Source organism: Hibiscus syriacus, unplaced genomic scaffold (genome assembly GCF_006381635.1).
Source record: "Hibiscus syriacus cultivar Baekdansim isolate YM2019G1 unplaced genomic scaffold, ASM638163v2 tig00002847_pilon, whole genome shotgun sequence".
Lineage (NCBI taxonomy): Eukaryota > Viridiplantae > Streptophyta > Magnoliopsida > Malvales > Malvaceae > Hibiscus > Hibiscus syriacus.
The window spans coordinates 1,115,254-1,142,094 of record NW_024061949.1 but is presented as its reverse complement, the minus strand read 5'-3'; the positions used below and the strand labels follow the sequence as shown (position 1 = coordinate 1,142,094).

The window sequence follows — 26,841 nt, the reverse complement described above, 5'->3', positions numbered from 1 at the left end:
ATTAAAATAAACAAATTTATATATTTTACCCTAATTATATATCATATATATATTTAAAAATAATTATATTAGTTTGTAATATTAACGGGTATAATTACAACTCACAAGCAAACGTTAAACATGAAAGTGAAATATATTTAAGTTAAATTCCGTGGGTCCAAATCGAAGCAAGTTGTTTGCACTAAATATTTATCTTTGCCTTCTTCAACTCTCAATGACTATATATACACACCGTCGTTTGGAATTTTGCTTTCATCTCGAAGAACGGTTAGATAAAAAGAAAAGCAAGCAAACGCGGATTCGATATAAAAAGTACAACAAGGAAGATGGGAAGATTAATTTGAAGTTGAGCTGCAAATCTTTTCTCTGATTCTTTTGTCTCCTTTTTTTAGAGGAAAAGAAGTTATGTCGCAGCGGAAAAGGCAAAGAACTTCTCGTAAATGCTCTGGGAAATCAGATCTATTTGATGGATTACCAGATGATCTTGTTATCTCCATCCTTTCAAAGTTAGCTTCTTCCGCCTCTTCTCCTCCTGATTTCATCAACATTCTCTTAACGTATGATTGAATTTTGTTTTCGTTTTTTATTTGAATTTTTTTAGTGTTTTTTGGAGTAATAATAATGGAGATTTTGAATTTTTTATTTTGATAGATGCAAGAGATTAAACCATTTGGCTGTTCATCCTCTGGTTTTATCAAAAGTCTGTTGTAAAGTGTTTGCCGTTAAAGCTCGAAATTGGTGTGACTCGGTTCATCGTCTTCTCAAACAGTGCGTTAAAGCCGGCAACGTTGAAGCTTGCTATACTCTCGGCATGGTCGGTGCTTTCTGTGAATTTTTTTCTTATTTTGTATTTTTTAAAATAAAATTTATTAGGAATTAACATAATTTGCCGCCGTTACAGATCCAATTTTACTGCCTGCAAAACAGACGAGGTGGAGCGTCGTTAATGGCTAAAGCAGCAATCAAATCCCACGCGCCAGCTCTATACTCGCTTGCAGTCATACAATTTAACGGGAGCGGTGGTTCAAAAAATGAGAAGGACCTCCGGGCCGGAGTAGCCTTATGTGCGCGAGCATCTTTCCTCGGTCATGTGGACGCGCTGCGTGAACTCGGCCATTGCTTACAAGACGGTTACGGTGTGCGCCAACATGTAGCGGAAGGACGGCGGCTACTCATCCATGCCAACGCACGGGAACTCGCGTCATCGTTAAATGAATTAGTCCAACGAAAAACTCAGCAACAACACCATCGTCGTTTAAACTACCACTATTACAATTTTAAAACGGGTTCGAGTTGTCCGTTGTTAAGTGATTTCGGGTGTAATGTACCACCGGAGGTCCACCCAGTGAACTCGTTCTTAAAAGAATGGTTCAAGTTAGAGGTGGTCGAGTTAGCGCAAGGGCTAAGACTTTGTTCTCATGAAGGGTGCGGGAGACCGGAGACAAGGGCTCATGAGTTCAGGAGGTGCTCGGTTTGTGGCATGGTAAATTATTGTTCGCGTGGTTGCCAAGCACTCGATTGGAAGCTAAGACATAAGGTGGAATGTACACCGATCGAACGAATGTTGGAAGAAGGCATTGGTGGTGGCAGGGAAAGGGAGGAGGTTGCGGAAGCGGAAGAGTAAGTATATAATTATAAAGAGTAAAATCGTGAAATCGTAAATGCAAATTATGGGTAAAAGAAATTCTTTTTTTCTTTTTGTTTAATGTTTGGAATGTTTTCATTTATGTACATAGAAGAAATGTTTCAACTTTTGAGATTTTAATTCTGTAGTTTTTAATGGAAAATGAAAAAGGAAATGTTGGGATTACATTTTTAATTATAATCAAGTTTATTTTTCAAAATAAATTACACTCGTATTCAATTGATTATGAGATATTTTAATCTGATTATTAATATTTTAATTTTACTAATTAAATTATTTAACTATTTAAATAACATCAACTAAATCATCATTTGACAAGAGCATTGAAAAATAAATAGATAATTATATAAAAATTTATTAACTTCAAGAAATATCTCATGTAAACTGTCACGGGTTAGATTACTATTAGCAAGCTCGTGCGGACTTAATTGCTTTCAAGATAAAAAAAACAGCTACGTAACCCAAACACAAAGCCAAGAGAACTTAAATGTGAAAAAAAACTAAGCAAAACAAAGAGAGGGACTCTCAAAAGGATAAAAGAGAAAGTATGAGTTAAAACTAACTTGTATTCCTCAAATGATATGTGAAAATTAGGCGGGATGAGCGTCCTTTTATAGTTGAAATCCCTTACCTCAACGGTTACATATAGATTATATCAATGGTTAAGACGAGTCTATCTTTTCTATAAAACTAAATTCTCTCATGATCTAGAATTCAAACAATGATAATTGTGGGATTTATTTATAAGATAATTAAGAATAATAATTATGTTTTTATCGTTTTATCTAAGATGAACAAGCCGGCTCCCTAGATATTCTGGAATGTCTGAAAGTTCCAAAATGTGGCAAAGATAGTATGAGGTTGATCTCTTACCTCAACGGTTACATATAGATTATATCAATGGTTAAGATGAGTCATCTTATCTATAAAACTAAATTCTCTCATGATCTAGAATTCAAACAAGGATAATTGTGGGATTTATTTATAAGATAATTAAGAATAATAATTATGTTTTTATCGTTTTATCTAAGATGAACAGGCCAACTCCCTAGATCTTCTGGAATGTCTGAAAGTTCCAAAATGTGGCAAAGATAGTCTTAGGCAACCTCAGCCTTGATCACATTTGGCTCGATCATGGACCAATAGTTCGTGACACAACCAATAGATTATTTGAATTCAATATGCACTACTAAAAAAAAGAATTCAATTGGCATGATAGCTCAAGTTAATAATTATCAAGCCTAATTCGAGTTTCTTTCAAACCAAATCCAAATTACATGCTATACATATTTGGTCACGCACAAAGGGCTGCTTATGCTGGCACAGCAGTTATGTATGATATAATCTCCTCCTCGACATTTTCCTAGGCAAAAAAAGAGAGCAATGTGGCTACAACATAAGAACTACCCTTGGCCAAGCCAAGTGAAATTACATACCCACCAATTTACGCCAAAAAACACCAATCTCATGCTACCATGCATGCGATTCATCTTCATTGTACTCGGCAAAGGGCTTAAAATTAGCAGCACGCACGGAACACAAATATTGAACCTTGAATAATTGTATTAGGTATAGTCAACCAACCATTTCTATGTCACTTGGTATCTTTTCTTGATCATCTGGGGAGTTAATAGATGCTAGTAAATCATCTATCTTTAGAGGAGAATGCCGAACCATGAACTGGAATATAACCTGCATAGCGGATTCGAGAATATTTATAATTTGAAGAAGCATTAGAAGATCTACATGCAATAATTTCGACAGGCTGATTACAGAATGAGAAGCAGTGATCACTTAAAGCGAAAAACACAGAAAGGCAAGCATGGACGACATGTCATCGTGTCTACTGAGAATCAACAGATCTTCGAATCAAGGCAGCCAAAAAGAAAGAAAATAAGGTAATAAACAGACAATTTGGTTGGGGATACTGTCTGAGCAAGGAAGCAACTGATGCAATGGTAAGTGCATCTATAGCCCCTCTACAAAGATTTGAATTGAATTCCCTGATTTCCCCAATCAAAATGAGATTGTAAATATGACAGTGACGGTGCAAACACCGAATGATCATAATAATTATTGTGGAACCAATTTTATTAAAAAAGTTTTTACAGCGGACAAGGGATTTTAAGAACTATCCTGATAAGAACTACTCCAAACCTTTGTCAGAAAGAGAGACAGTACGCAAAATGTCTCAAACATTAGCTAAATATGGCATTTACGTTTTCACCAAATGATTTGGGGATCGATTTTAATTTCAATAATAGAGCTATAAATCATATCATGCATTCTTTCTACCAACCTTTGAGTAGCTATCTGCAAAAGTACGTGCTCGGTTGGACTTGCCAAGATAAATCAAATCAGCCTTCTCCAGCTTCCCATCCACAAAACTCAATCCTCCATCACCAATAGCAAATCTTAAAAGGTTCCCTGATTGTACCCCTGACTGTGCATTTTGGAAGAGAGAAATATTAAACGTTAGCCACATGGACTGTTAAAAGCAAGGAAGGAGAGGAAGGATGCTTAAAGTTCTACAATTTGTTTTCCTTTCTAGCTTGTATTTCAGGAAATCAGGCTCATGAGCCTGCCATTTAACTCAAGTAGTAGACAGCCTTCATAGTGGAAGGAAACATGTCGGCATTATGGAACGTCAACAAGATGAAAACGTGGGTACTAAGCTCATTTGCATCAATTAGACAACATTTGTAACTATCACCATCTCAAAGGGGCTGCCAACTGAGACAACTAGAAGCTTGTTAGCTCGAGTCAGGATTTAAATCTTGGGGAGGCGAGCGGGGGATTACAGGATGATAAAGAGCTACCGTATTTTAACAAGCTCACATCCCAATTACCTATTTTGACTAGCTCACATCCCAATGACCGCACAACTTATCAAATTGAAGCAACAACTAACCGCACTGATATATCATAGAGTTTGACAAACAAAATAACAATCACCAATTATTGACGAACAAATCATTGTCATTAGTTGGAAACAATAATCGCATTATGCATTTGGCTCAGTATGGGTATTTACTACCATACCTTTTCTATGAAATCCCCATCTAAGCAGCCAAACAGCACTGGAGGGTCATCTGATGTTACCAGTTTTCTATCATCTTGTAGCTCCAAAACTACCTGACAACAGAGGAAATAACAATTGATTATACGTTACTTCATATATATAGGTTTAATAAAAATGAGATGCTATTTGTTTATTATTCGTCTTAAACCCAATTATCATATTTTTCTCTTTAAGGTATCCTCTCCAATTTAGTCCAAGAGCGCGACGCAAATGTTATTACGTGTTTTAGTGAGCTTTGTTTTTGAATTCCATAGCTAAATGTTATTATACAAAGTGTAATGGTCTGAACCAAGCCATCGGACAGAAACACGATTTTCCCTGTTATCAGCATGCACGGATTGATGATCATAAGATCAACCTATCTATGTTAAAATTGCAGCTTATAGACTACAACTCGCACAAATTAATGACACTAATTGTTGCTCTTCGGTATGGCAGTAAGAAAGAAGCACACCCTAATTTGTTTGAAGGGTTCATGAAGAAGAGGCAAGGGCATAGGAAGCATAGATGAATAATGGATAATATATCAAGATGCCTGTTGTTGGCTTGGAATCTCTCCTTTACCATCTGTGTCAATAGCATATTGACTACAATTCTCATCTTTCCAGACCAATACTAGTGTGTTTCCAGTTTGATAGTGTGCATGCCTGTGAATGAATTAAAATAAAACTCACTGGTTAAAATACATAAACAGCAGAGACAAAATATGCTATGCAGATATGTTGAGAGGTCCTAACAATAACAAAGAATTTAATAACAGGAAAAATAAGAAAAGAAGCAACGAATGTCCATCTTCAAGGGGATGGAAAAAGAAAAAGCTTCATCTATGATATCCGAAGACATCTTTAAATAATATAAGCAACTTTACCTAGTAAATAGGAGCAGCATCTTACTTAACAAGGGAGAAAGTCCAATTTTACTGGACAAAACCATTAAAGTAGGATAAAGACTTTACTCTACTCCTGAACTCTCATCTAATTATTTAACCAGCAGTCAGAAAGTGATAGATAGACAAGCTTTGGATTGCCAATGGAAAATAGCTTCTGAACATTAATAATAGAAAATAACAAAGTACCCAGAGTTTACACCATATATCATATTGTAGAATTATACCTATTTCTTAAATCACAAGAGAATTAAAATGAAAGCAATGCCCGTCATCCATGCACAAAAAAGCAAAGACATGACACTTACTACAGAGTAAATCTGATTCAAGAAAAACCTATTAAACTTAAGGCAATGGAAAAATGATAATGAAAACAGAGTAATATTCTTTAGGAAAAGAACTCACTTGTTATAAAATAGTAATCCATCCTTAACATAAGGCACGGCTCCAGTGTATGCTGCATATAGCCCACTCTGATCACAGTTATACACTGAAACAGCACTGAATCTAAATTTATGATAATGCGAAGGCGCATTGCAAGCACAGCTCTCTTCAAGCTTCGAGTTCAACCAATAGAATCTAAACTCAACAGTGCAATCATAGAGAGAGTATCCATTCCAACAAACCGTATCAATCACATAGTAAGTCTGATCCGACTGCAAAAAAAATTACCCTTCAACAGAATCAAAACCTAACAATGTACCAGCAATAACATGATTTTGATCTTCTATGTTTCGGGATTTTTATACCTCGTGGAAAATAAAATCCAGGATACAGTATGATTGAGCTGAGCCCGAGCCATTTCTGGTCTTGGCTCCAGCTGGTAAAGCCGACGGGAAATAATGCAAAATGGAGCCGTTCAGTTGTCTGCTGACAGTCGTTCCGTTTGATGAAACCACGAAACATCTCTTTCCAGCTGGCCTTGCAAGTACATACAAGATATTAAAATCGGAACTTTACTTCAGAAGCAAATTACAATGGTTCACAAATCCCTAATTAATACAACGAACGAATAGAAATATTTTTTAAAAAAATCCCTAATTACCAGTCTTGGCTCAAGCGATCAGGGACGTCGATCATCCACTCAGGGAGTATAAGCTGTCTCGCGAACCATTTTCGAACCTCCGGTCCTCGAAGTGTAGAAGCTCGACGGACATCAAGGTCTTTCGACAAATTTTCTGATTCATATTCGGTTTCGGGTACGGTTTCGATTTCGATGTCGGACTGCTCGGGTTCGGATTCGGGTGCTGAAGACTGGAGCGAGAGAATAGATGAGGCCAAGCAGCGAGCTTGATGTTGAGCGTTGCAACGATTCTGCGCTTGACGGAGCAGCGAGAGCTCTCTACGCTTCTGCTGGTCGGATATCACTGCTCGCTTGAACGGACGGCGAACGGGCGGAACGGTGCCCTTCCCTATACCCGTACCCACGTAATATTTTGGAAGATCACTTGCCTATCACTGGAAGAATAAATTTTTTAAATTTAAGTTCCTTATTTTGACAAAATCAAATAACATATTTTTACATTATATGTTAAGTGTTATAATTTTTATTTTATTAACTTATACTAATATAAATATGTATTATATGTTTTTGTCAAAATATAAAGGAAATGAATTTTTAAATAAAAAACATATTTTTATAAAGTATCACGTGTCATTTTGTCAGTGGTCATAAGGTTTCATATCATTTTTCGTGAAGGAAGTTGGTAAACCCTTTAACGACATAAAATATTATGTATGAAATCGAGAATTTTAAAACATTATGTTATGAAATTGAGAATTTGATATACTTCATGTATGAATTAGGTAATTAATCTAATTTATAATGGTTTAAAATTTATACGATGTGTAATTAGTGGGCGGGTAAATACAAGGTGAGTAGATATGAGGCGAGCGGATGTGAGGCGAATAAGGTCTCAAACTCATCACCTATTCATCACCCACGGTAAATATTATTTTTTACATCCATATCCACTCATTATCCACTAAATTTATATCTATTTCCACCCCAATTAAAACAAATATAATACAAAATCCACACAACTATACCCATAGTTATCCTTAATTTAAACCTTTCACGATGTTCTCCCTTGTCTCGTCTCAAAACGGTTTTGAATGCAGGTTTATCATGTTATAGTTTCGATAACAACAAAAAATAAGTTAAATTATTTATTTAGTAACCACACATTACTTTATTTTTATTTTATTTATTTAATTATTATTATTTTTAAATTATATTTATTTCTATTTTGATTATTCATCATAAAAACCAATAATATTAACATAATAATTTTTTATTTCCACGTCATTAACAAATCTCAATTTTTAGATCTTTATTTTAACTAAAAATATTTATATATTTATTTTGATTAAAATAATAATTTTATATATATCATTCGATAAAAAACATTTTAGTTATTTAAATGAAAATAATATAATTTAGATACTTAATTGTAATATATATTTTTTGATTTACATGAAGAAAAACACTTTAAATATCCATTGCTGCTTGAGCATCCATAAGCAAATGGTCCAACACTTCCGCTGGTGCCTCCGGCAATGATCAAGAATCCAGCGCTCCGTTCCAAGCTAGGCGTGCTAAGCCATCCGCCACTCGATTTCACTCCCTAGGGAAAAAATCGTAGCTGCCAATCCCGCTGAGTTAATTCCTGAAAATGAGGGACCATCGAAGAAATACCATCAATTTTGGGTTCTCCTTGAAGAACGACAATTGCCTCCTTGCTATCCGATTCAACAATAATGCTCCGATGATTCATATTCCAGGTCAATAGCAGATCCTTATAGAGGCCCCACAACTCCGCATCAATGACTGAGCAATAACCAAGGATTTGACCAAACCCCGCAATCCATTCAGCGTGTTCATCTCGAAGCACTCCATATGTAGAGAGTCCTGACGAAGGATTACGCGCACTATTCGTGTTCAGTTTAATCCAACCACCCAGAGGCTTCGACCACACAACATCTCGATTCACAACATGTCTCTGAGGAATAATGTTGCGCACCTTCTGTCGATACGCATGAAACACTTCTTCCGTGAGTCGACTACTTTGTTGGACAACATTCTCTCCCATTATGATTTCCGGGTCAAATATGATCTTGTTCCTACATTGCCATATACTCCAAAGCATCGATCCAAACATGATGTCTCAATCCTCCTCCACAATAGGATACCGATTTGGATTCCGGAGGTTTACCTCAAACCATGCCACCATACCCAAACTCAAAAACTCCTGTAACAAACTTGGTTTTATTAGTGACTCCCAAGCCATTTTTACCAACTGGTAGTCCCGAAAAATATGTTCCACATTTTCAACGGCATTGCCGCATATATGACAGCTGTAATCTAAAGCCAAATGACGTCTTACCCTCTTTGCATTCGACAACACTCGGCCATGGCAAAGCTTCCATAACAGCGCCTTCACTCTCGGCAGTCCACGAGACCCTTTTAAAACATTCCATGGACGAACCTGCTCCCTAACAATCAGCTCCGAACGCTTCTCGTACGCTCTAGAAATAGTGAAGACCCTCTTCTGCGAATCCTTCCAACCTATAATATCAGCTCCTCTTTCAACTAAAGGAAGACGCACAACAGTTAACGTGTGTTGAACAATGACAGAAATATTCCCGGAGATAATCCCAATATCACTCTCCAGTTTCGTTAGTCAGAGTGTTGATCATTTGCCTACTGGTAGCTCCTGTTGAGAGGAAAAATACTAGATTAAAGGTCCCAAATTGCCAAGCCATGTATCATACCAAAAATCAATTCGAGTCCTATCTCTTAGAGTCCAGACAATATTATCTCGAATGTCCTTCCAGACCATTGAAATGCCCTTCCATGTCATCAAACAGACACTCCAGTTCACATACTCATACATCCACTCACTCATCTTATACTTTGATCTTAAAACCCGGACCCATAGTTGATCCGTGTTTTGAATAAAAAGAATGCCAGCTTCATAAAAAACGCTTCATTCTATATATGGAACTTCTTCATACCAACGCCTCCCAGTTCCTTCGGTTTGCAAGTATCTTCCTACTTAACCAAATGAATAGACCGATTCTCACTTGTTCCTCCCCAAATAAAGTTCCTAATTAGCCTCTCAATATCATCATATATATTTTTTGGGAGATAACTCGTCTGCATAGCATATAACAGGATGACAGCCAACACCGCCTTAGCTAGAATAACCTATCCAGTGAATGATAAATGGTGTGTCTTCCATCCTGCTAGTCGATCCTGAACTTTTTTAATCAAGTACCCGTAAGTTGCAATATTTACTTTTGAATTAAGGAGTGGTACCCCGAGGTATATCCCTAAATCCTCCACTAGAGTAAACTGAAATCCCGAGCTTAACTCATTCTTACACTATTCTGACACATTTTTAGAAAAATAAATGTTTGTCTTTGTTAAACTTGTTGAAAAGTCTTGGCAAGCACCGAAAGGTGCTAATAAAAAAATTCCACCGAAAAAATTTGTCAAAAAGGTTGGGTTTTTGTTGAATTTTGGATAATGGTAAAATCATAATTTTAGCCATTGTAATTTAGGGTATTTACAAATTAGTCTTTAGAGCTTCAACTATAAATACTCTAGCTCATTTAGCTTCAAAACCATCCCAAAGCATTCTAGCTTTCTTCCAATACTAGGGAGAATATTAGAGAGTTTATTGAGAGTTGTTTTCTCCTTTTTATCAAGAGAGAATTATCATTGTTTCTCCTTGGTCGATCGAGAGAAGTTGTAATTCCTATTTTCTCATAGTGAAATTCTTCTACCGTTGCCCGTGGTTTTTACCCTATATTATTTAGGGTTTTTCACGTAAATTTTGTGTCTTCTTTATCTTCATTTTTATTTTCTCAAATTATCAGTTGCGATTTTGCTCTATCCGATAGCCGTCTTCCGCAACAATTGATATCCGAGCTAGATTAGAGTGTGTAATATCTGCTTATTGTCTTCGTGGTTGCCACCAAAAGGTGGATCCTCCAACATAAGAAAGTAAGAAGGTATTACCCATTCTTTGAAGGTTCCAGAGAACTATTCACGATAGTGAATTAGTGGGAGCTATCCGAAATAGAAGCTATGGCAACGAAATTTGATATTGAAAAAAATTTAATGAGAGAAATTTCTCATTGTGGAAATTGAAGATGAAGACCATCCTGAGGAAAGACGGATGTCTAGCAGCTATCAGTGAAAGACCGGTAGATTTTACAGATGACAACAAATGGATCTAAATGGACGGGAATGCTATGGCAAACTTTCATCTAGCATTAGCAGATGAAGTATTGTCAAGCATCGAGGAAAAGAAGACAGCAAAGGAGATATGGGATCATCTCACCAAATTGTACGATGCCACATCGTTGCACAATAAAATTTTCATTAAGAGGAAATTGTACACTCTCCGTATGCCAGAATCTACTTCAGTGACGGAGCACTTAAACACACTGAACACATTATTTTCTCAGCTTACATCCTTAAGATGTACAATAGAAGAACAAGAACGTGCTGAACTTCTACTTCAAAGTCTACCTGATTCGTATGATCAACTCATCATCAACTTGACAAACAGTAATGTCACCAGTCTAGTCTTCAATGACGTTGCAACTGCTGTTCTCCAAGAAGAAAATCGACGCAAGAACAAGGAAGACAAACAAGTAAATCTGCAACAAGCAAAAGCATTGACAACGATGAGAGGGAGATCAACAGAATGTGGCCAAAGCAGCAGTCACAAACATGGTAGATCGAAGTCGAGGAGCAAGAAGAATTTAAAGTGCTAAAACTGTGGAAAGAAGGGTCACTTGAAGAAAGATTGTTGGAATCTAAATAAAAACTCCAATCCACAAGGTAATACCACAAACACTTCAGATGATGGAGATGCTCTATGCTGTGAAGCGTCAACCACCGTGGAAGAAAGAAAAATATTTGCAGATATATGACTCATTGATTCAGGAGCAACATATCACATGACCTCAAGAAGAGAATGGTTTCGTCAATATGAACCTGTCTCAGGAGGATCTGTGTATAGTTGCAATGATCATGCCTTAGAGATCGTTGGCGTGAGGACCATCAAATTGAAGATGTATGATGGAACAATTAAAATTGTTCGAGATGCGAGACACGTGAAAGACCTGAAGAAAAATTTATTATCCTACGGATTGTTGGATAATAATGCAAGCAAGATTGAAACACAGAAAGGAATCATGAAGGTGTTTCGTGGAGCGCTTGTGGTGCTGAAAGGCGAAAAGATAGCTGCAAACTTATACATGCTGAAGGGAGAAACTTTGCTAGAAGCAGAAGCCTCTGTTGCCTCATGTAGTTCAGATTCTGCAATGCTATGGCATCAGAAACTTGGACACATGTCAGAACAAGGAATGAAAGTCCTTGTGGAGCAAAAGCTACTTCCAGGCTTAACAAAGGTATCACTTACTTTATGTGAGAATTGCATAACAAGTAAGCAGCACCGGTTGAAATTCAACACATCAAATTCTAGAGGCAAAAGTGTTCTAGAACTGGTTCACTCTGACGTATGGCAAGCACCAGTTGCATCCCTAGGCGGAGCAAAATATTTTGTCTCATTTATTGATGACTACTCCAGGAGATGTTGGGTGTACCCTATTAAGAAGAAGTCCGATGTGTTTTCAACTTTCAAAAACTTCAAAGCGCGGGTGGAACTTGATTATGGAAATAAAATCAAGTGTTTCAGAACAGATAATGGAGGAGAATACACAAGTGAAGAATTTGATGACTTTTGCAGGAAAGAAGGCATCAAAAGACAGTTCACAGTGGCGAACACTCCTCAACAAAATGGAGTGGCAGAGCGGATGAACAAAACCTTGTTAGAAAGAACAAGAGCAATGTTGAGGGATGCAGGCATAGAAAAATCATTCTGGGCAGAAGCAGTCAATACCGCCTGTTATTTGGTGAATCGAGCTCCATCAACTGTAATATAGCTGAAGACACCAATGGAGATGTGGACTGGTAAACCAGCTGATTATTCAAACCTCCATGTATTTGGAAGTATAGTGTACGTGATGTACAACTCCCAAGAAATTTCAAAGTTGGATCCAAAATCCAGAAAATGCAAATTCTTGGGGTATACTGATGGAGTTAAGGGGTATCGCTTGTGAGATCCCACTGCCCGCAAAGTGATCATTAGTAGGGATGTTATCTTTGTAGAAGATAAGCTACAAAGAAAAGAAGAAGATGGTAGCGCTGAAAAGTCAGAGACTATGCAGATACATGTGGAAAAAGAGTTTGAACAAGGAGATTCTTCTGAATCAGAACCAACACATGATGAACAAGAACCAGAGAGTTCTGAAGCTCCAACAACTCGTCAATCAGATCGTGTGAGAAGACGTCCCAATTGGCAATCAGATTATGTTATAGAAGGTAATATTGCATACTGCCTTTTAACAGAGGACGGTGAGCCATCAACATACCAGGAGGCAATAAACAACTCAGATGCTTCACTGTGGATGATGGCGATGCAAGAAGAAATTGAAGCCCTTTATAAGAATAATACATGGGACCTTGTGCCACTACCACAAGGAAGGAAGGCAATTGTTAACAAATGGGTCTTCAAAATCAAGCGAAATGGTGTCGATCAAGTAGAGAGGTATCGTGCAAGACTGGTGGTCAAAGGATATGCTCAAAAAGAAGGTATTGATTTCAATGAAATATTTTCTCCTGTGGTTCGACTAACAACAGTTCGAGTAGTTTTGGCAATGTGTGCTACATTGAACTTACATCTAGAGCAACTAGATGTTAAAACAGCTTTTCTTCATGGAAATCTTGAAGAAGAGATTTACATGCTCCAGCCTGAAAGTTTTGAAGAAAAAGAAAAGAAGAACTTGGTTTGCAAGTTGAACAAATCTCTGTACGGTCTAAAGCAGGTGCCGAGGTGTTGGTATAAGTGATTTGATTCCTTCATTATGTGCCTTGGATACAACAGACTTAACGCAGATCCTTGTGCTTATTTCAACAGGTCTGGTGATAACGATTTTGTTATATTGCTGTTGTATGTAGATGACATGTTGGTTGCAGGACCCAACAAAGATCATATTGAAGAATTGAAGGCACAACTGGCTAGGGAATTTGAAATGAAGGACTTGGGATCAGCAAACAAGATTCTAGGGATGCAAATTCACCGAGACAGAAGTAATAGGAAGATTTGGCTTTCACAAAAGAATTACTTGAAGAAGATCTTGTCACGATTCAACATGCAAGATTGTAAGCCAATTTCTACCCATCTTCCTATTAACTTAAATTTATCCTCCAATATGAGTCCTAGCAGTGAAGAAGAGAGGATGGAGATGTCTCGAGTACCGTATGCATCAGTAGTGGGAAGTTTAATGTTCGCTATGATATGCACAAGACCAGACATTGCACAAGCAGTGGGAGTGGTTAGTCGGTACATGGCGAATCCAGGCATAGAGCATTGGAATACAATAAAGAGGATCCTGAGATACATCAAAGGGACCTCAAATGTTGCATTATGTTACGGAGGATCAAATTTACTAATAAATGGGTATGTAGATTCTGACTATGCAGGGGATTTGGATAAAAGCAAATCTACTACAAGATATGTGTTCAAAGTTGCTAGTGGAGCTGTAAGCTGGGTTTCTAAGTTGCAATCAGTTGTGGCTACATCCACAACAGAGGCAGAATATGTAGCAGCTACACAAGCCAGTAAAGAAGCAATTTGGTTGAAGATGCTGTTGGAGGAGCTTGGGTATAATCAAGAGTATGTCTCTCTATTTTGTGATAGTCAAAGTGCCTTGTATCTAGCAAGGAATCCAGCATTTTATTCAAGGACAAAACACATACGAGTTTAGTACCACTTCATTCGTGAAAAAGTGGAAGAAGGAACGGTAGACATACAGAAGATCCATACCAAAGACAACATAGCAGATTTCATGACGAAGGCAATCAATGCTGATAAATTTACCTGGTGTCGATCCTCTTGTGGCCTGTCAGAAACGTAAGCAACATGAAGGTACAAGGTAGAAAGAATGGTGTGAAGATATGATTGTTCCAATCAAATCTTCAAGTGGGAGATTGTTGAAAAGTCTTGACAAGCACCGAAAGGTGCTAATAAAAAAATTCCACCGAAAAAATTTGTCAAAAAGGTTGGGTTTTTTTTGAATTTTGGATAATGGTAAAATCATAATTTTAGCCATTGTAATTTAGGGTATTTACAAATTAGTCCTTAGAGCTTCAACTATAAATACCCTAGCTCATTTAGCTTCAAAACCATCCCAAAGCATTCTAGCTTTCTTCCAATACTAGAGAGAATATTAGAGAGTTTCTTGAGAGTTGTTTTCTCCTTTTTATCAAGAGAGAATTATCATTGTTTTCTCCTTGGTCGATCGAGAGAAGTTGTAATTCCTATTTTCTCATAGTGAAATTCTTCTACCGTTGCCCGTGGTTTTTACCCTATATTATTTAGGGTTTTCCACGTAAATTTTGTGTCTTCTTTATCTTCATTTTTATTTTCTCAAATTATCAGTTACGATTTTGCTCTATTCGATAACCGTCTTCCGCATCAAAACTGACCTTGTGACCGAAGCAGAGCAAAAGTCCTGGAGAATGGTTTTTATGACATCAACATGAGTGTGAGTGGCATCTGTAAAAAGAACTAGATCGTCTGCGAAAAAAGATGAGATAATGCAGGACCACATCACGATAAAAGTATTGGTTTCCAAACACCATCATTTACAGCCTTCTGAATTAACTACACCAATCGCTCCATACATAACAAAAAAATGTATGGGGATAGTGTATCCCCTTGTCGGATTCCTCTTGTTGGCTTGAAACTATCAATTTTCCTATCATTCTACAAAACCTGATTAGTCGCAGATGTAATACAGTTTATGATGAGTCGTCGCAATCCCTCAGGAATACCCAAATCCATCATAGTATCCTCAATGAAATGTCATTTCAGTCTATTATATGCTTCTTCTAAATCAATTTAATCATCATCCATCCTTTCTTCCCCTGCTTTTGCTTCATCGAATTGATTACCTCATGAGAAATAACTATGTTGGTTGTAATGCTTTGATCCGGGACAAAACTCGTATAATTTTCCATTACCCATCTAGGTAGGAGGGACTTAAGTCTATTGACAACTATCCTTGTTATCGCCTTAAAAATCACAGTGCATAAACTAATTGGGTTGAATTGGGAAAAGTTTTCCAGACTCGTTACCTTTGTAATAATAATCAAAAGAGTCTGATTAATGTCAGCTGGTACTTCACCCTTGCGGAAACATTCATACACAAAACAACACACGTTTGGTCCATTGATCTCCCAATTCTTCCAATAGAAAGTCGCATGAAACCCATCAATATCTGGAGCTTTATGTTGGGATCGAAGAGACTCAATTGAACAACTGAAAAAGTTGAAAGGGGGAAATTGACAATAAAATGTTTAGGGAGTAAGGAGAGCAAAAGATAGAGAAAATTTGGCACAATGATTTATAGTAGTTCGACTTATCAACCAAGTCTACCTCCATTACCTTAGCTCCTCGTTAAGGATTTTCTAACAAATTCACTAATATGTTCTTTTTTTTCAAGGACAAAGAGATAACATTTACAAACTCCCTATCTTTTTACTTGGCTAAGATAGAAGCAAAACCCCTTTACAAAAGGGTAAAAGAAGTAAACAAAGAAACCTCTATAAGGTAGGTGTTTACAAAATTTAGCTCACTAAAACACAAATATTTACAAGAGAATTGAAATAAAGAGTTAAAAGCTATTCTCTTGTGTATGGTTGCTTGGATAGGTATTCTAACCACTCTTCAAGTGTCTTGAACTTGTATTTGTTGTTGTGGCCGTTTCTGGCCGTTAGAAGCGTTTTGGAGCCATTGAGGATCAATTTTCGTGCAAAATAAAACTGTCCAGAACAGAGGGTATCGGTACTCCTAAAGGGAGTATCAGTACTACCTTTGTTTATATTTAAATCAACTAGCCGTTACTAGCCGTTGGGGCCTGATGGTATCGATACTACTATGCAAAGTAGTATCGATACCCCTTTGGGTATCGGTATATTTTTGCATTTTAGAATTTGAGCAATACTGGTAGTATCGATATTATCATGTGGGTACTATATGAACAGTATCAGTACTGTTCATGAGGTATCGATACTGTAAGAACAGTATCGGTACTTCTTGTCCAGAAAATTATTTTGTGTTTAAATCCACTATTAAGGACTTTGAATTATTTTTGAAAACTTTGAATAAATTCAATTGAAGTCCAAAAACATTTTACCTTAAATGTTATATCAAAATATAGTTCAACATTTTATCCGAGTGTATCTCCATAAAAGCTTGCTTTATCTCATCATCTCTGATATCTTTAGCCAATTCACTGAGTGTGTCATGAGAGAAACGGAAGAAAACATTCCTCATGTGATATACTTGTCTCATCTCCCCACTTGACGTAAATAAGTTCCGAAAGAAAGTAACGACCTCACTTCTTTATTGGTTTTGATACTGGCACCACCTCTCATCACCTAGTTTTATAGAGAATATGGAATTTTGCCTTCTACGAGCTTTGGCGCACATATGATAAAATCAAGTATTCATATCCACATCGTTGATCCAATCACAACGCGCCTTTTGCCTCCATACGCTCTCCTAATCCTCCAAAACTGATTCAAGATCTTTACGGAGTTCATATTCAAGAATTTTTAAGTAGCTTGAATCTCTTTCCAGTAGGACCTTATCTATTCCCCGTAAATGAGCCATGATACGTTTTTCCTTCAAACTAATACTGCCAAATACCCTGATATTCCACTCCTTTAGCATTACTTATAGATTTGTTAAATTATGCCTAACATCTAAATCTCTCGCCTAACTGGAGCTTAACAGCCCCTTGAAATCATTGTGATTTTGTCATGCAAGAATAAAACGAAATGCAAGTGTTTCACAATTAGCACTTACCTGATAAGGTCTCAATAAAATCGGTCGGTGATCCGATCCAGCTTATCGAGATGAAGAACAATGGAGTCTGGATAACATCGTATCCATTCCTCATTAGCCAAGAAACGATCGAGCCTTTGATGAAGGGATCCCATCGACCACGTGAATCGCGGACCATGAAACCCTAAATCCCTCAAACCATTATCAAATACAAAATTAGTAAACATCCTACTAGGCACAATCCTTCGAAAGACTCCTCCCCGTCTCTCATCAATACTAAGGAGAACATTAAAATCACCATCATTATCCGCAGAGAATTTAGCCCCGTATCCAAATCGCTAAGACTCACCCACACATTATTACAAATCGAAACCATTGGGCTAGCATACACCACTGTGATAATCATTGGATGCCTAAGACAACCATCCTCCACTAAAACATGAACAAACTAATTTGCTACACGGATAGCCTCCACTTTCACCGTGTCCCTCCAAAGCAGCTATATACCCTCACTGAAACCATGCGCCTCCATCCTAAATGAGTTAAAAGATCCCAATTACTGAATAACTTCATTCTCGCGGTGACCACTTATCCGCAGCTCAAGTAGCGCTACTACGGAATGATTATAGTTGACCATATACTGACAAAAATGATGAAGAAAACTAGGGCTTGCAACACCCTGACAATTCCAAACCATAAACTCAAACATGATAGAGAAAACAATCAAGGGTGCACTACATCATTCTCCCTCGGCATCGGATCTATCCGAGCCCTTGGCACGTTATCAAGGGTCCTTTCCACTTCACTAATTGTGTCCTCCACTCTTGTTTCTGACTATCCATTCCCCAAGCTATCTATTCGAGCAGGCACAAATTGTACCCACTCGACATGAATAGGCTAATTAGGAGCATTGTAAATCAAATTCCGCTTCATACTACGACCCTTGTTGTCTGCTTATGTCATTTTGCTATTCGCCCCGCCTTTATGGATGTAACCCTCTCCCTTATCCCTATTTTTTTTCTCAATTACACTATCATTTATTTTCATTGTTGCATGGTTACCACCTTATATATTTGGGAACACTACGGAAACACTCACATCATTTCCCACCAGCTTTGGCGCCACACTCATATTTGTCATGTCTGATCTGCTGGAAAAAGTATTTGTCACATCCCCCAAAGGTTTCGTGTTCATCCTTGTTCAGTTTCCACTCTTATCTACTGATTGGGACTTATCGCTAGAACTCCCATTTTTTCTTTTTGCGTTTTACTACCAGATTGATTCTGAATCGCCCCAAGAAATTCTTTCCCTTTACTTCTTTTGTTTAACTCACCTGCTACGACAACCCCCATGTTACCTTCCTCAAAGTCCTTACTGGTTCCCTCGACAGCATTCGACTCACTCTGGAGAACTGTAAATCGTGATTTTTGTGAAGCTCATTCTGCTTTATTTGCTGAGCTTAGTTTGATTAGGAACACCGTGCCGCTAGATGTGGAAAGGCTTTATGGTTCGATCCGGAGAGTTTCTCTTTCATTCGCGGTAAATGAAGGGGAACTTGGTGAGGAATTCGAGAGTTTCGGAGAAGTTGATAGCGAAAGATGGTGCTTTCACGATCGAGGACTGAGTTTAGGTGATGATTTATGTGTGGATTTGATACACACTGATGCTATTATTTAATTGAAAGAGATTGTTGAGCGGATGATTAATTCTGGGTATGAAAAAGAGCGTGTTCAAGCTAATAGTAATGTTAGGCATGATGCTTTGGTTGAGTGTTTAGTGATTGTTGGAGTTGAGAAGTTAAGTGTCGAGGAAGTTCAGAAAATTAAATGGAAAGCTTTGGACGAAAAGATGAAGAAATGGATTCAGGCGGTTAAGATTACTGTTAGGGTTCTTTTGAATGGGGAAAAGAGGCTTTGTGATCAAATTTTTAGTGGGTCGAATTTGATTAAAGAGATTTGTTTTAACGAGACCACGAAAGGGTGTATAATGCAGTTATTGAATTTTGGGGAAGCTGTGGCTATTGGGAAAAGATTATCTGAGAAGCTGTTTAGGATCCTAGATATGTATGATGCGTTAGTATATGCATTGCTCGAATTTGATGTGATGTTCACGGACAACTATATGTGCATTGAGGCGAATGGAGTGTTGGTTGGATTAGGGGATGTGGCGAAAGGGACATTTTTGAGTTTGAGAGTGCTTTGAAGAATGAGGCTTCAAAGAAACCTATGCAGAACGGGGAGATTCATCCGCTTACTCATTATGTGATGAATTATGTGAAACTTCTTGTGGATTATAGTGAGACTTTGAATTCATTATTGGAGAGTGATGAGGATGAAGCAGAGGGATTGCAGAGTGAAGATGGTGAGCTAGAGACAGTGACTCCATTTGCCAAACGGTTGTTGTTGTTAATATCCTCTTTGGAATCCAATCTTGAGGAGAAATCAAAACTGTACGAGGATGGTGCACTACATTATATCTTTTTAATGAATAATAATATGTATATAGTGCAAAAGGTGAAGGATTCAGAGCTAAGAAAGCTTTTGGGAGACAATTGGGTTCGTAAGCGGTGTGGCTCGATTTGCCAGTATGCTACAAGTTATCTGAGGGCTTGTTGGACCAAAGCTTTGTATTGTTTGAAATATGAAGGAATTGGTGGTAGCTCGAAAAATGCCTCCAAGGTAGTAGCCTTGAAGGAAATATTTAAGAGCTTCAATGCATGTTTCGAAGACATATATAGGATACAGACAGGTTGGAAGGTCCCAGATCCTCAACTTCGTGAAGAGCTTCGAATTTCTATTTCAGAGAAAGTAATTCCAGCTTATCGCTCTTTCATGAGGAGGTTCGGAAGTCAGCTAGATAGCGGAAGGCATGCTGGAAAGTACATCAATTATAAACCTGATGACTTAGAAAACTATCTATTGGATTTGTTTGAAGGAACCCCTCTTGTTCTTCACCATATGAGAAGAAATAGTACATAGAATCCTGGACTATTGATACAGGTATATGCCCTATCCACTCTTCAAGAACTAATAGGAGCGAGAGTATTACCGATATACGTTTCTGATGATTTTTTTTTAAAAATATTTTAAACACATAAATTGTATCTTGTACATGTTTATAGTTTATAGTTTTTATGTGTGGATTTTCTGGTGGTTCGTATAGCTTTATTTCATGAAACACCATTAGCATTGTGGTAATATTGTTACCTCTCCATTTTGCCATGTCTTATAGGCCAATATCGTTCACAATTTTTCGTAAGTGTCTAAACTTCTTTGTCCGCTGGAACACAAAGTTCTCCTTGTGTAATATCAGTATATGGACTTATAACAATGTTTTGTGTTTAGGATTGAAACCTATAAACATATTTTGAGTCCCAATTGTGCTACGTCATGTTACTAATACCTTCTTGTAAGATTTTACATGATACTTTTGTATAATATGATGAGTATCTAGTTATGTCGTCTTATAGGAATGGCTACATCTCTTGCACTTTTATTTCTTTATTTTTTTCTGAAGTTTTTATTCGAAAATTGTATCTTCGGTGAAAAAAAAAGGGGCATAATGAATAGAGGTTTGGACAATGTCGGGTTGGTTATAACCCATGCAGTATAGATGATAATGTTCTTCTGCAAGAAACATTTGTCAAATGTGATTGAAGAAGCAATCAAGCAGAGAAATTTTGTTTACATACTTCTGCTGTTAATTTTATGTGTAGGATAATTAGGAGATTCATTGTTTAAAGCACGAATCCGGTGTACCGGGTGAACATGAGATTAACCCGATGTAACATCTTGCAAACCATCCACTATATGATATGATGAAGGAAACTTCAAGAACTGATACGTTCCAAAGTAAATTAATGTCTAATATGTTGATGATTTTTCTATAATATGTCTAATAGTTTTCGAGTTAGTATTTTAGATGTTATCCATGTTATATGTCCAAGTGTTATGAGTATTGGTGGAAAAGTCAGCAAGGGAGGCCACCGAAAGTGGCAAGGGAGCACCAATTCAAAAAGGGTGGGCACCGAATTCGGTGCCCAATTTTTATTGAAAATTCAAATGGGGAAATTACATTTTAGTCCCTGTACACTTTAGGGTATTTACAAAATTAGTCTTTAAGCTTCAACTATAAATACCATAACCCATTTAGCTTCAAAATCATCCCAAATCATTTCTTTCTCCCAATACTAGAGAGCTTTCTTGTGAGTAGTGAGTGTTTTGTAAACACCTGTAAATTTTCTCTCTTTAGTAAAAGATCTGCAGTAGTCCGAAGACGTAGGCATAATTGGTTGAACTCCGTTATCAATTTCGGGTATTATTTTTCCTCTTTTATTTTGCATTCTCACTAATTTGGTTATAGGGAAATTACTTGGTTATTTCCCAACAACTGGCATCAGAGCTTTTGGTAGTGAATTTTGTCCGTTTTTTGCGAGGTTACTATTCATTCTATTCATGTGAATAGTAAATTTTGTGAATAATAAATTTTGTGAATAGTAAATTTTGTGAATAGTAAAAATTTTGTCGGTGATACGAATTTGTCGACGGAGGTGTTCTAATACACGGTGGTTCGTGAAAATTGTCAGAAACGATCCAAAGAAGCCTGATTCGAGCGGGAGCGATGGCTGCAAACGAAGGAAAGGTGAAAATTGAGAAGTTCAATGGTGCAGACTTTGGCTTTTGGAAGATGCAGATTGAAGATTTTCTGTACTAGAAAAATTTATATCAACCTCTCTCAAGAAAGCAACCAGAGGGCATGAAGAATGAAGACTGAGCTCTTCTCAACACAAGCCCTCGGAGTTATCCGACTGACATTATCCCACAATGTTACTTTTAACATAGCAAAGAAAAAGACCACGACGGGTCTTATGGCGGCTCTCTCCAGTATGTATGAGAAGTCATCAACCTCAAACAAAGTTCACTTGATGATGCGATTATTCAATTTGCAGATGGCGGAAGGGGCATCATTGGCTCAACGCCTAAATGAACTCAACACAATCACAACCCAGTTGAGTTCCATGAAAATTGAATTCGATGATGAAGTTTGAGTTTTAATTCTCTTATCATCTCTACCAGACAGTTGGAATGCTACTGTTACAGCAGTCAACAGCTCGTCGGGAAACAACAAATTAAAATTCGACGATGTTCGGGATCTGGTATTGAGTGAAGAAATTCAACGGAGAGAATCGGGTGAAGCATCAAGCTCCCCAGCCTTGCACACGGAGTCTAGAGGGAGAACTTCAAAAAGAAATTTAAATTGTGGCAGATTGAAATCCAGAACAGGAAAATCAAGAACGTGAAAGAAAGATTTTACCTGTTATAATTGTGGCAAGAATGGTCACTTTAAAAGAGATTGTCGAGCACTGAAGAAAGATACCGGCGCACAGGAATCTGCCAACATGACAAAAGAGACAAGTGATGCCATAATTCTAAGCGTCAACAGTCCGATTGAATCATGAATCTTGGATTCAGGGGCATCTTTTCACTCCACCTTATGCCAAGAAATCATGGAGAACTATGTTAGTGGTGATTTTGGGAAGGTTCATCTAACTGATGATGAAACCTTGAAGATCGTCAAAAAATGAGACATCCGATTAAAGTTTCCAAACCAGACCACGTGGAAGCTGAAAGAAGTGAGACATATTTCTAGCCTCAAAAGAAATTTGATTTCTGCAGGGCAGCTTGATGGAGAAGGATATAGTACAATCTTTTCAGGCTGTGAATGGAAGATTACTAAAGGAGCACTCGTCATTGCTCGTGGTAAGAAGACTGGTACTCTCTATGTAACCTCAAATTTAGAGTATATCATTGCAGTAGCAGATGCTGATGGAAAATCAAACCTATGGCACCAAAGGCTTGACCATATGAGCGAAAAAGTGATGAATACACTTTTGTCAAAAGGGAAGCTGTCGGATCTAAAGAATGTAGATGTCGGACTATGTGAGTATTGCATATTTGGAAAATAAAAGAAAGTCAGCTTTGCAAAGATTGGCAAGACACCCAAGGCAGAAAAGTTAGAGTTGGTTCATACTGATGTATGAGGACCATCTCCAGTTTCATCTCTTGCAGGCTCATTATATTATGTCACTTTTATCGATGACTCTATGAGGAAAGTGTGGGTTTATTTTCTAAAGAAGAAGTCAGAAGTCTTTGATACATTCAGAAAATTGAAGGCCATGGTGGAAAATGAGACTGGTTTGAAAGTCAAGCGGTTGAGGTCTGACAATGGAAAAGAGTACATAAATAGTAGATTCAGAGATTTCTGTGCAAACAATGGGATTAAGATGGAGACAACAGTTCCCATGACACCGCAGCAGAATGGCGTAGCAGAGCACATGAACAAAACTCTGAATGAACGTGCCAGAAGCATGAGGATACATGTCGGATTGCCCAAATTGCTATAGGTTGAAGCTATCAACATTGCAACTTACCTGATCAATCGTGGGCCCTCAGTTCCTTTGAATGGTGGAATACCAGAGGAAGTTTAGAGCAAGAAAGAAATAAACCTTTCACACTTAAGAGTGTTTGATTGTATTTCTTATGTACACATAAATTCTGCTGAAAGAAGTAAACTTGATGCTAAGTCCAACAAATGCGTCTTTGTTGATTATGGTGGTGGTGAGTTCAGTTACCAATTTTGGGACTATGAAAATCGAAAGATCATCAGAAGAAGAGACGTCATTTTCAATGAGAATGTGATGTACAAAGACAGGTCAACCATATAATCAAGTAGCTCCAATACCGAAGCTAAAACAAAGGAATTTGCTGAGTTTGAGGAGATTTCTGGAAATGATGTTCAAATCAGTCCTGAAGCAGTTCAAGAAGAACCAGGCACACCAGAACTCCATAATTCCTAAACCAACCCAACATTATTCGCCTTCTTTGTACTACTTGTTGCTGACTGACAATGGTGAACCAGAGTGTTATGATGAAGCAATGCAGGTGGAGGATTCAATCAAGTGGGAGTCTTCCATGAAAGATGATATGAACTCGCTTATGTCAAATCAGACGTGGGAATTAGCTGAATTACCACCAGGAAAGAAAGTGCTCCATAACAAGTGGATTTACAGGATCAAAGAATAGCACGATGAGAGCAAACGCTATAAAGCAAGATTGGTTGTCAAAGGTTTTCAGTAAAAAGAAGGTATTGACTACAATGAAATTTTCTCTCCAGTTGTGAAACTGTCTACAATCAGAATGGTGTTGAAAATTGTAGCTGCAGAGAATCTACATATTGAGCAGTTAGATGTGAAGACAGCTTTCCTTCATGGTGATTTGGAGAAAAAAATCTATATGAAGCAGCCAGAAGGCTTCATAAAGGCAGACAAGAAAAACCTGGTTTGCAGGTTTAAGAATAGCTTGTATAGTTTAAAACAAGCTCCTAGACAGTGGTACAAGAAGTTTGATAGTTTCATGAGTAGCAATGGTTTTACCAGATGCCAAGCATATCATGTTGCTACATCAAGAGGTTCGAAAATAACTTCATTATTTTATTGTTGTACCTTGATGACATACTCGTTGTAGGATCAGACATGCAAGAGATTATAAAATTGAAGCAAAAATTATCGAAGCAATTTGCAATGAAAGATCTGGGAGCTGCAAAGCAGTTTCTTGGGATGAGGATTAAGAGAGACACAAAGCCGGGGACTTTGATGTTATCACAGGCTGAGTACATCAACAAAGTACTCTCCAGGTTGAACATGCATGATGCTAAACTAGTAAGTACACCTTTAGGTGTTCATTTTAGACTCTCCAAAGAACAGTCAACAAACATGGAGGAAGAACGTGCACACATGGTGAAGGTGCCATATGCCATGTGTTGGGATTTTTGTAAGCTCAAATCGACAACTGGAATGGTTTGCAAAAAGGGGTCGGAACAGTTTTATGTTTAGGGAGTAAGGAGATTGAAAGATAGAGAATTACACATCGATTTATAGTGGTTCAAATTTCTCAACCAAAGTCTACATCCACTACCTTAGCTCCTCACCAAGGATTTTCCAACAAATTCACTAATTTGTTCTTTCTTTTTAGGAAAAAGAGATAACCTTACAACTCCCTAGTTTTTCTGGGCTAAACTATAACCTTTCTCCTTTACAAAATGATAAGAAATGTAAACAAGAAAACCTCTCTAAGGTAGGTGTTTACAAGAATTAAGCTCACAATAACAAAATATTTATAAGAGAAAGAGGAAATAAGAATGAAAAAACTCTTCTCTTGTGTTTGATTGCTTGGATAGTTGTTCTCTTACTTCTTCAAGTGTCTTTAGCTTGTATTTATAGTTTGGAATGTGTTTGATGTCGTATATAACCGTTGTGGATGTTTTAGAGCCGTTTGGGGATGATTTTTCTACTCAAAAAGGCTGCCCATAACATGGTGCATCGGTGCACTATCAAGGTGCATCGATACCCCTTTATTAAATTCAAATAAACTAGCCGTTGCAGCCTTGGTGCATGGATGCACAGCAGGGTGCATCGATGCACTAATTGCATTCGAAATAGAGTGTATGTATGCACTACATGGTGCATTGATGCACTAGTGGCAAGTGCATGGATGCACTTTGTCACCCTTTAGCATTTTTGCTCAAATCCGAATTTAATGGACTTTGAATTATTTTTGAAACCTTTTTAAAACTTTGAATAAATTCAATTCAAGTCCAAAAACATTTTGCCTTTAAATTTTTTATATCAAAACATAATTAAACAATCTCCCCCTTTTTGATATAACAAAACATCTGAAAAATTGTTTTTGGCAAAGCTCCCCCTTAATAAAATGTTTTATGAAAAAGATACCAATTGTTAACAAAATGATATCAATTGTTACCAATTGTTTGAAAATATATGAAAATGTTAAGCTCTCCCTTTTTCATTAAGAAATTGAAATTTTCAAACCAAACTTCTCCCCCTTTTTGTTATATAAAAAATAATTCAATCTTTGAAGTTCAAAATAACTTTGGAGAGTAAGTAGTAAATTTGACATTTTAAAACTTATTTGAAAAATCAAAGCTCCCCCTCAATAAATGTATTCCAAACAAAATTTAGGTTTAAGAACTTGACACTTAAACTGTAACATCTTCAATACCGTAGTGATCAAATTGTAAAGTTTCAGAATTTGGTGACTAGAGTAGAACCATGGATTAGTTCAATGATTTATTTAGAAATAAATCATAAAAGTTGTTAGTAATTATAAGATGAATTGAAAGGAAAAATGGTTGTTTGACAAGGAAGATTTTTATTTTCCTTATAAGATAAGGAGATCACGTGGGAAGAGAGAAAAGGTTCCAGAGTTCTCTTATTCCT

General features: G+C 37.2%; 2 protein-coding genes and 1 pseudogene across 2 annotated transcripts; 2 read left to right on the top strand and 1 right to left on the bottom strand.

Annotated features, from left to right (window-relative positions):
* The first annotated feature begins 250 nt into the window (after nucleotides 1-250).
* On the top strand, nucleotides 251-1,651 carry LOC120160524 (F-box protein At1g67340-like). Its single transcript, XM_039170938.1, has 3 exons — nucleotides 251-557; nucleotides 652-814; nucleotides 902-1,651. The coding sequence occupies exons 1-3, from the start codon at nucleotides 406-408 to the stop codon at nucleotides 1,622-1,624; spliced, it is 1,038 nt and encodes a 345-aa protein (XP_039026869.1). The 5' UTR covers nucleotides 251-405; the 3' UTR covers nucleotides 1,625-1,651.
* Nucleotides 1,652-3,135: 1,484 nt separating this feature from the next.
* Nucleotides 3,136-18,740, bottom strand: LOC120159936. The gene is made up of 13 exons (XM_039170433.1): nucleotides 18,645-18,740; nucleotides 18,107-18,225; nucleotides 17,845-17,959; nucleotides 17,568-17,730; nucleotides 8,806-9,205; nucleotides 8,298-8,736; nucleotides 6,659-7,065; nucleotides 6,363-6,549; nucleotides 6,019-6,269; nucleotides 5,263-5,374; nucleotides 4,688-4,780; nucleotides 3,945-4,088; nucleotides 3,136-3,337 (listed from the first exon to the last, which is right to left on the bottom strand). Exons 1-13 carry the CDS (start codon nucleotides 18,738-18,740, stop codon nucleotides 3,221-3,223), a joined length of 2,643 nt encoding a protein of 880 aa, XP_039026364.1. The 3' UTR covers nucleotides 3,136-3,220.
* A 156-nt stretch (nucleotides 18,741-18,896) lies between these two features.
* On the top strand, nucleotides 18,897-23,289 carry LOC120159926 (annotated as a pseudogene).
* The last annotated feature ends 3,552 nt before the right edge of the window (nucleotides 23,290-26,841 follow it).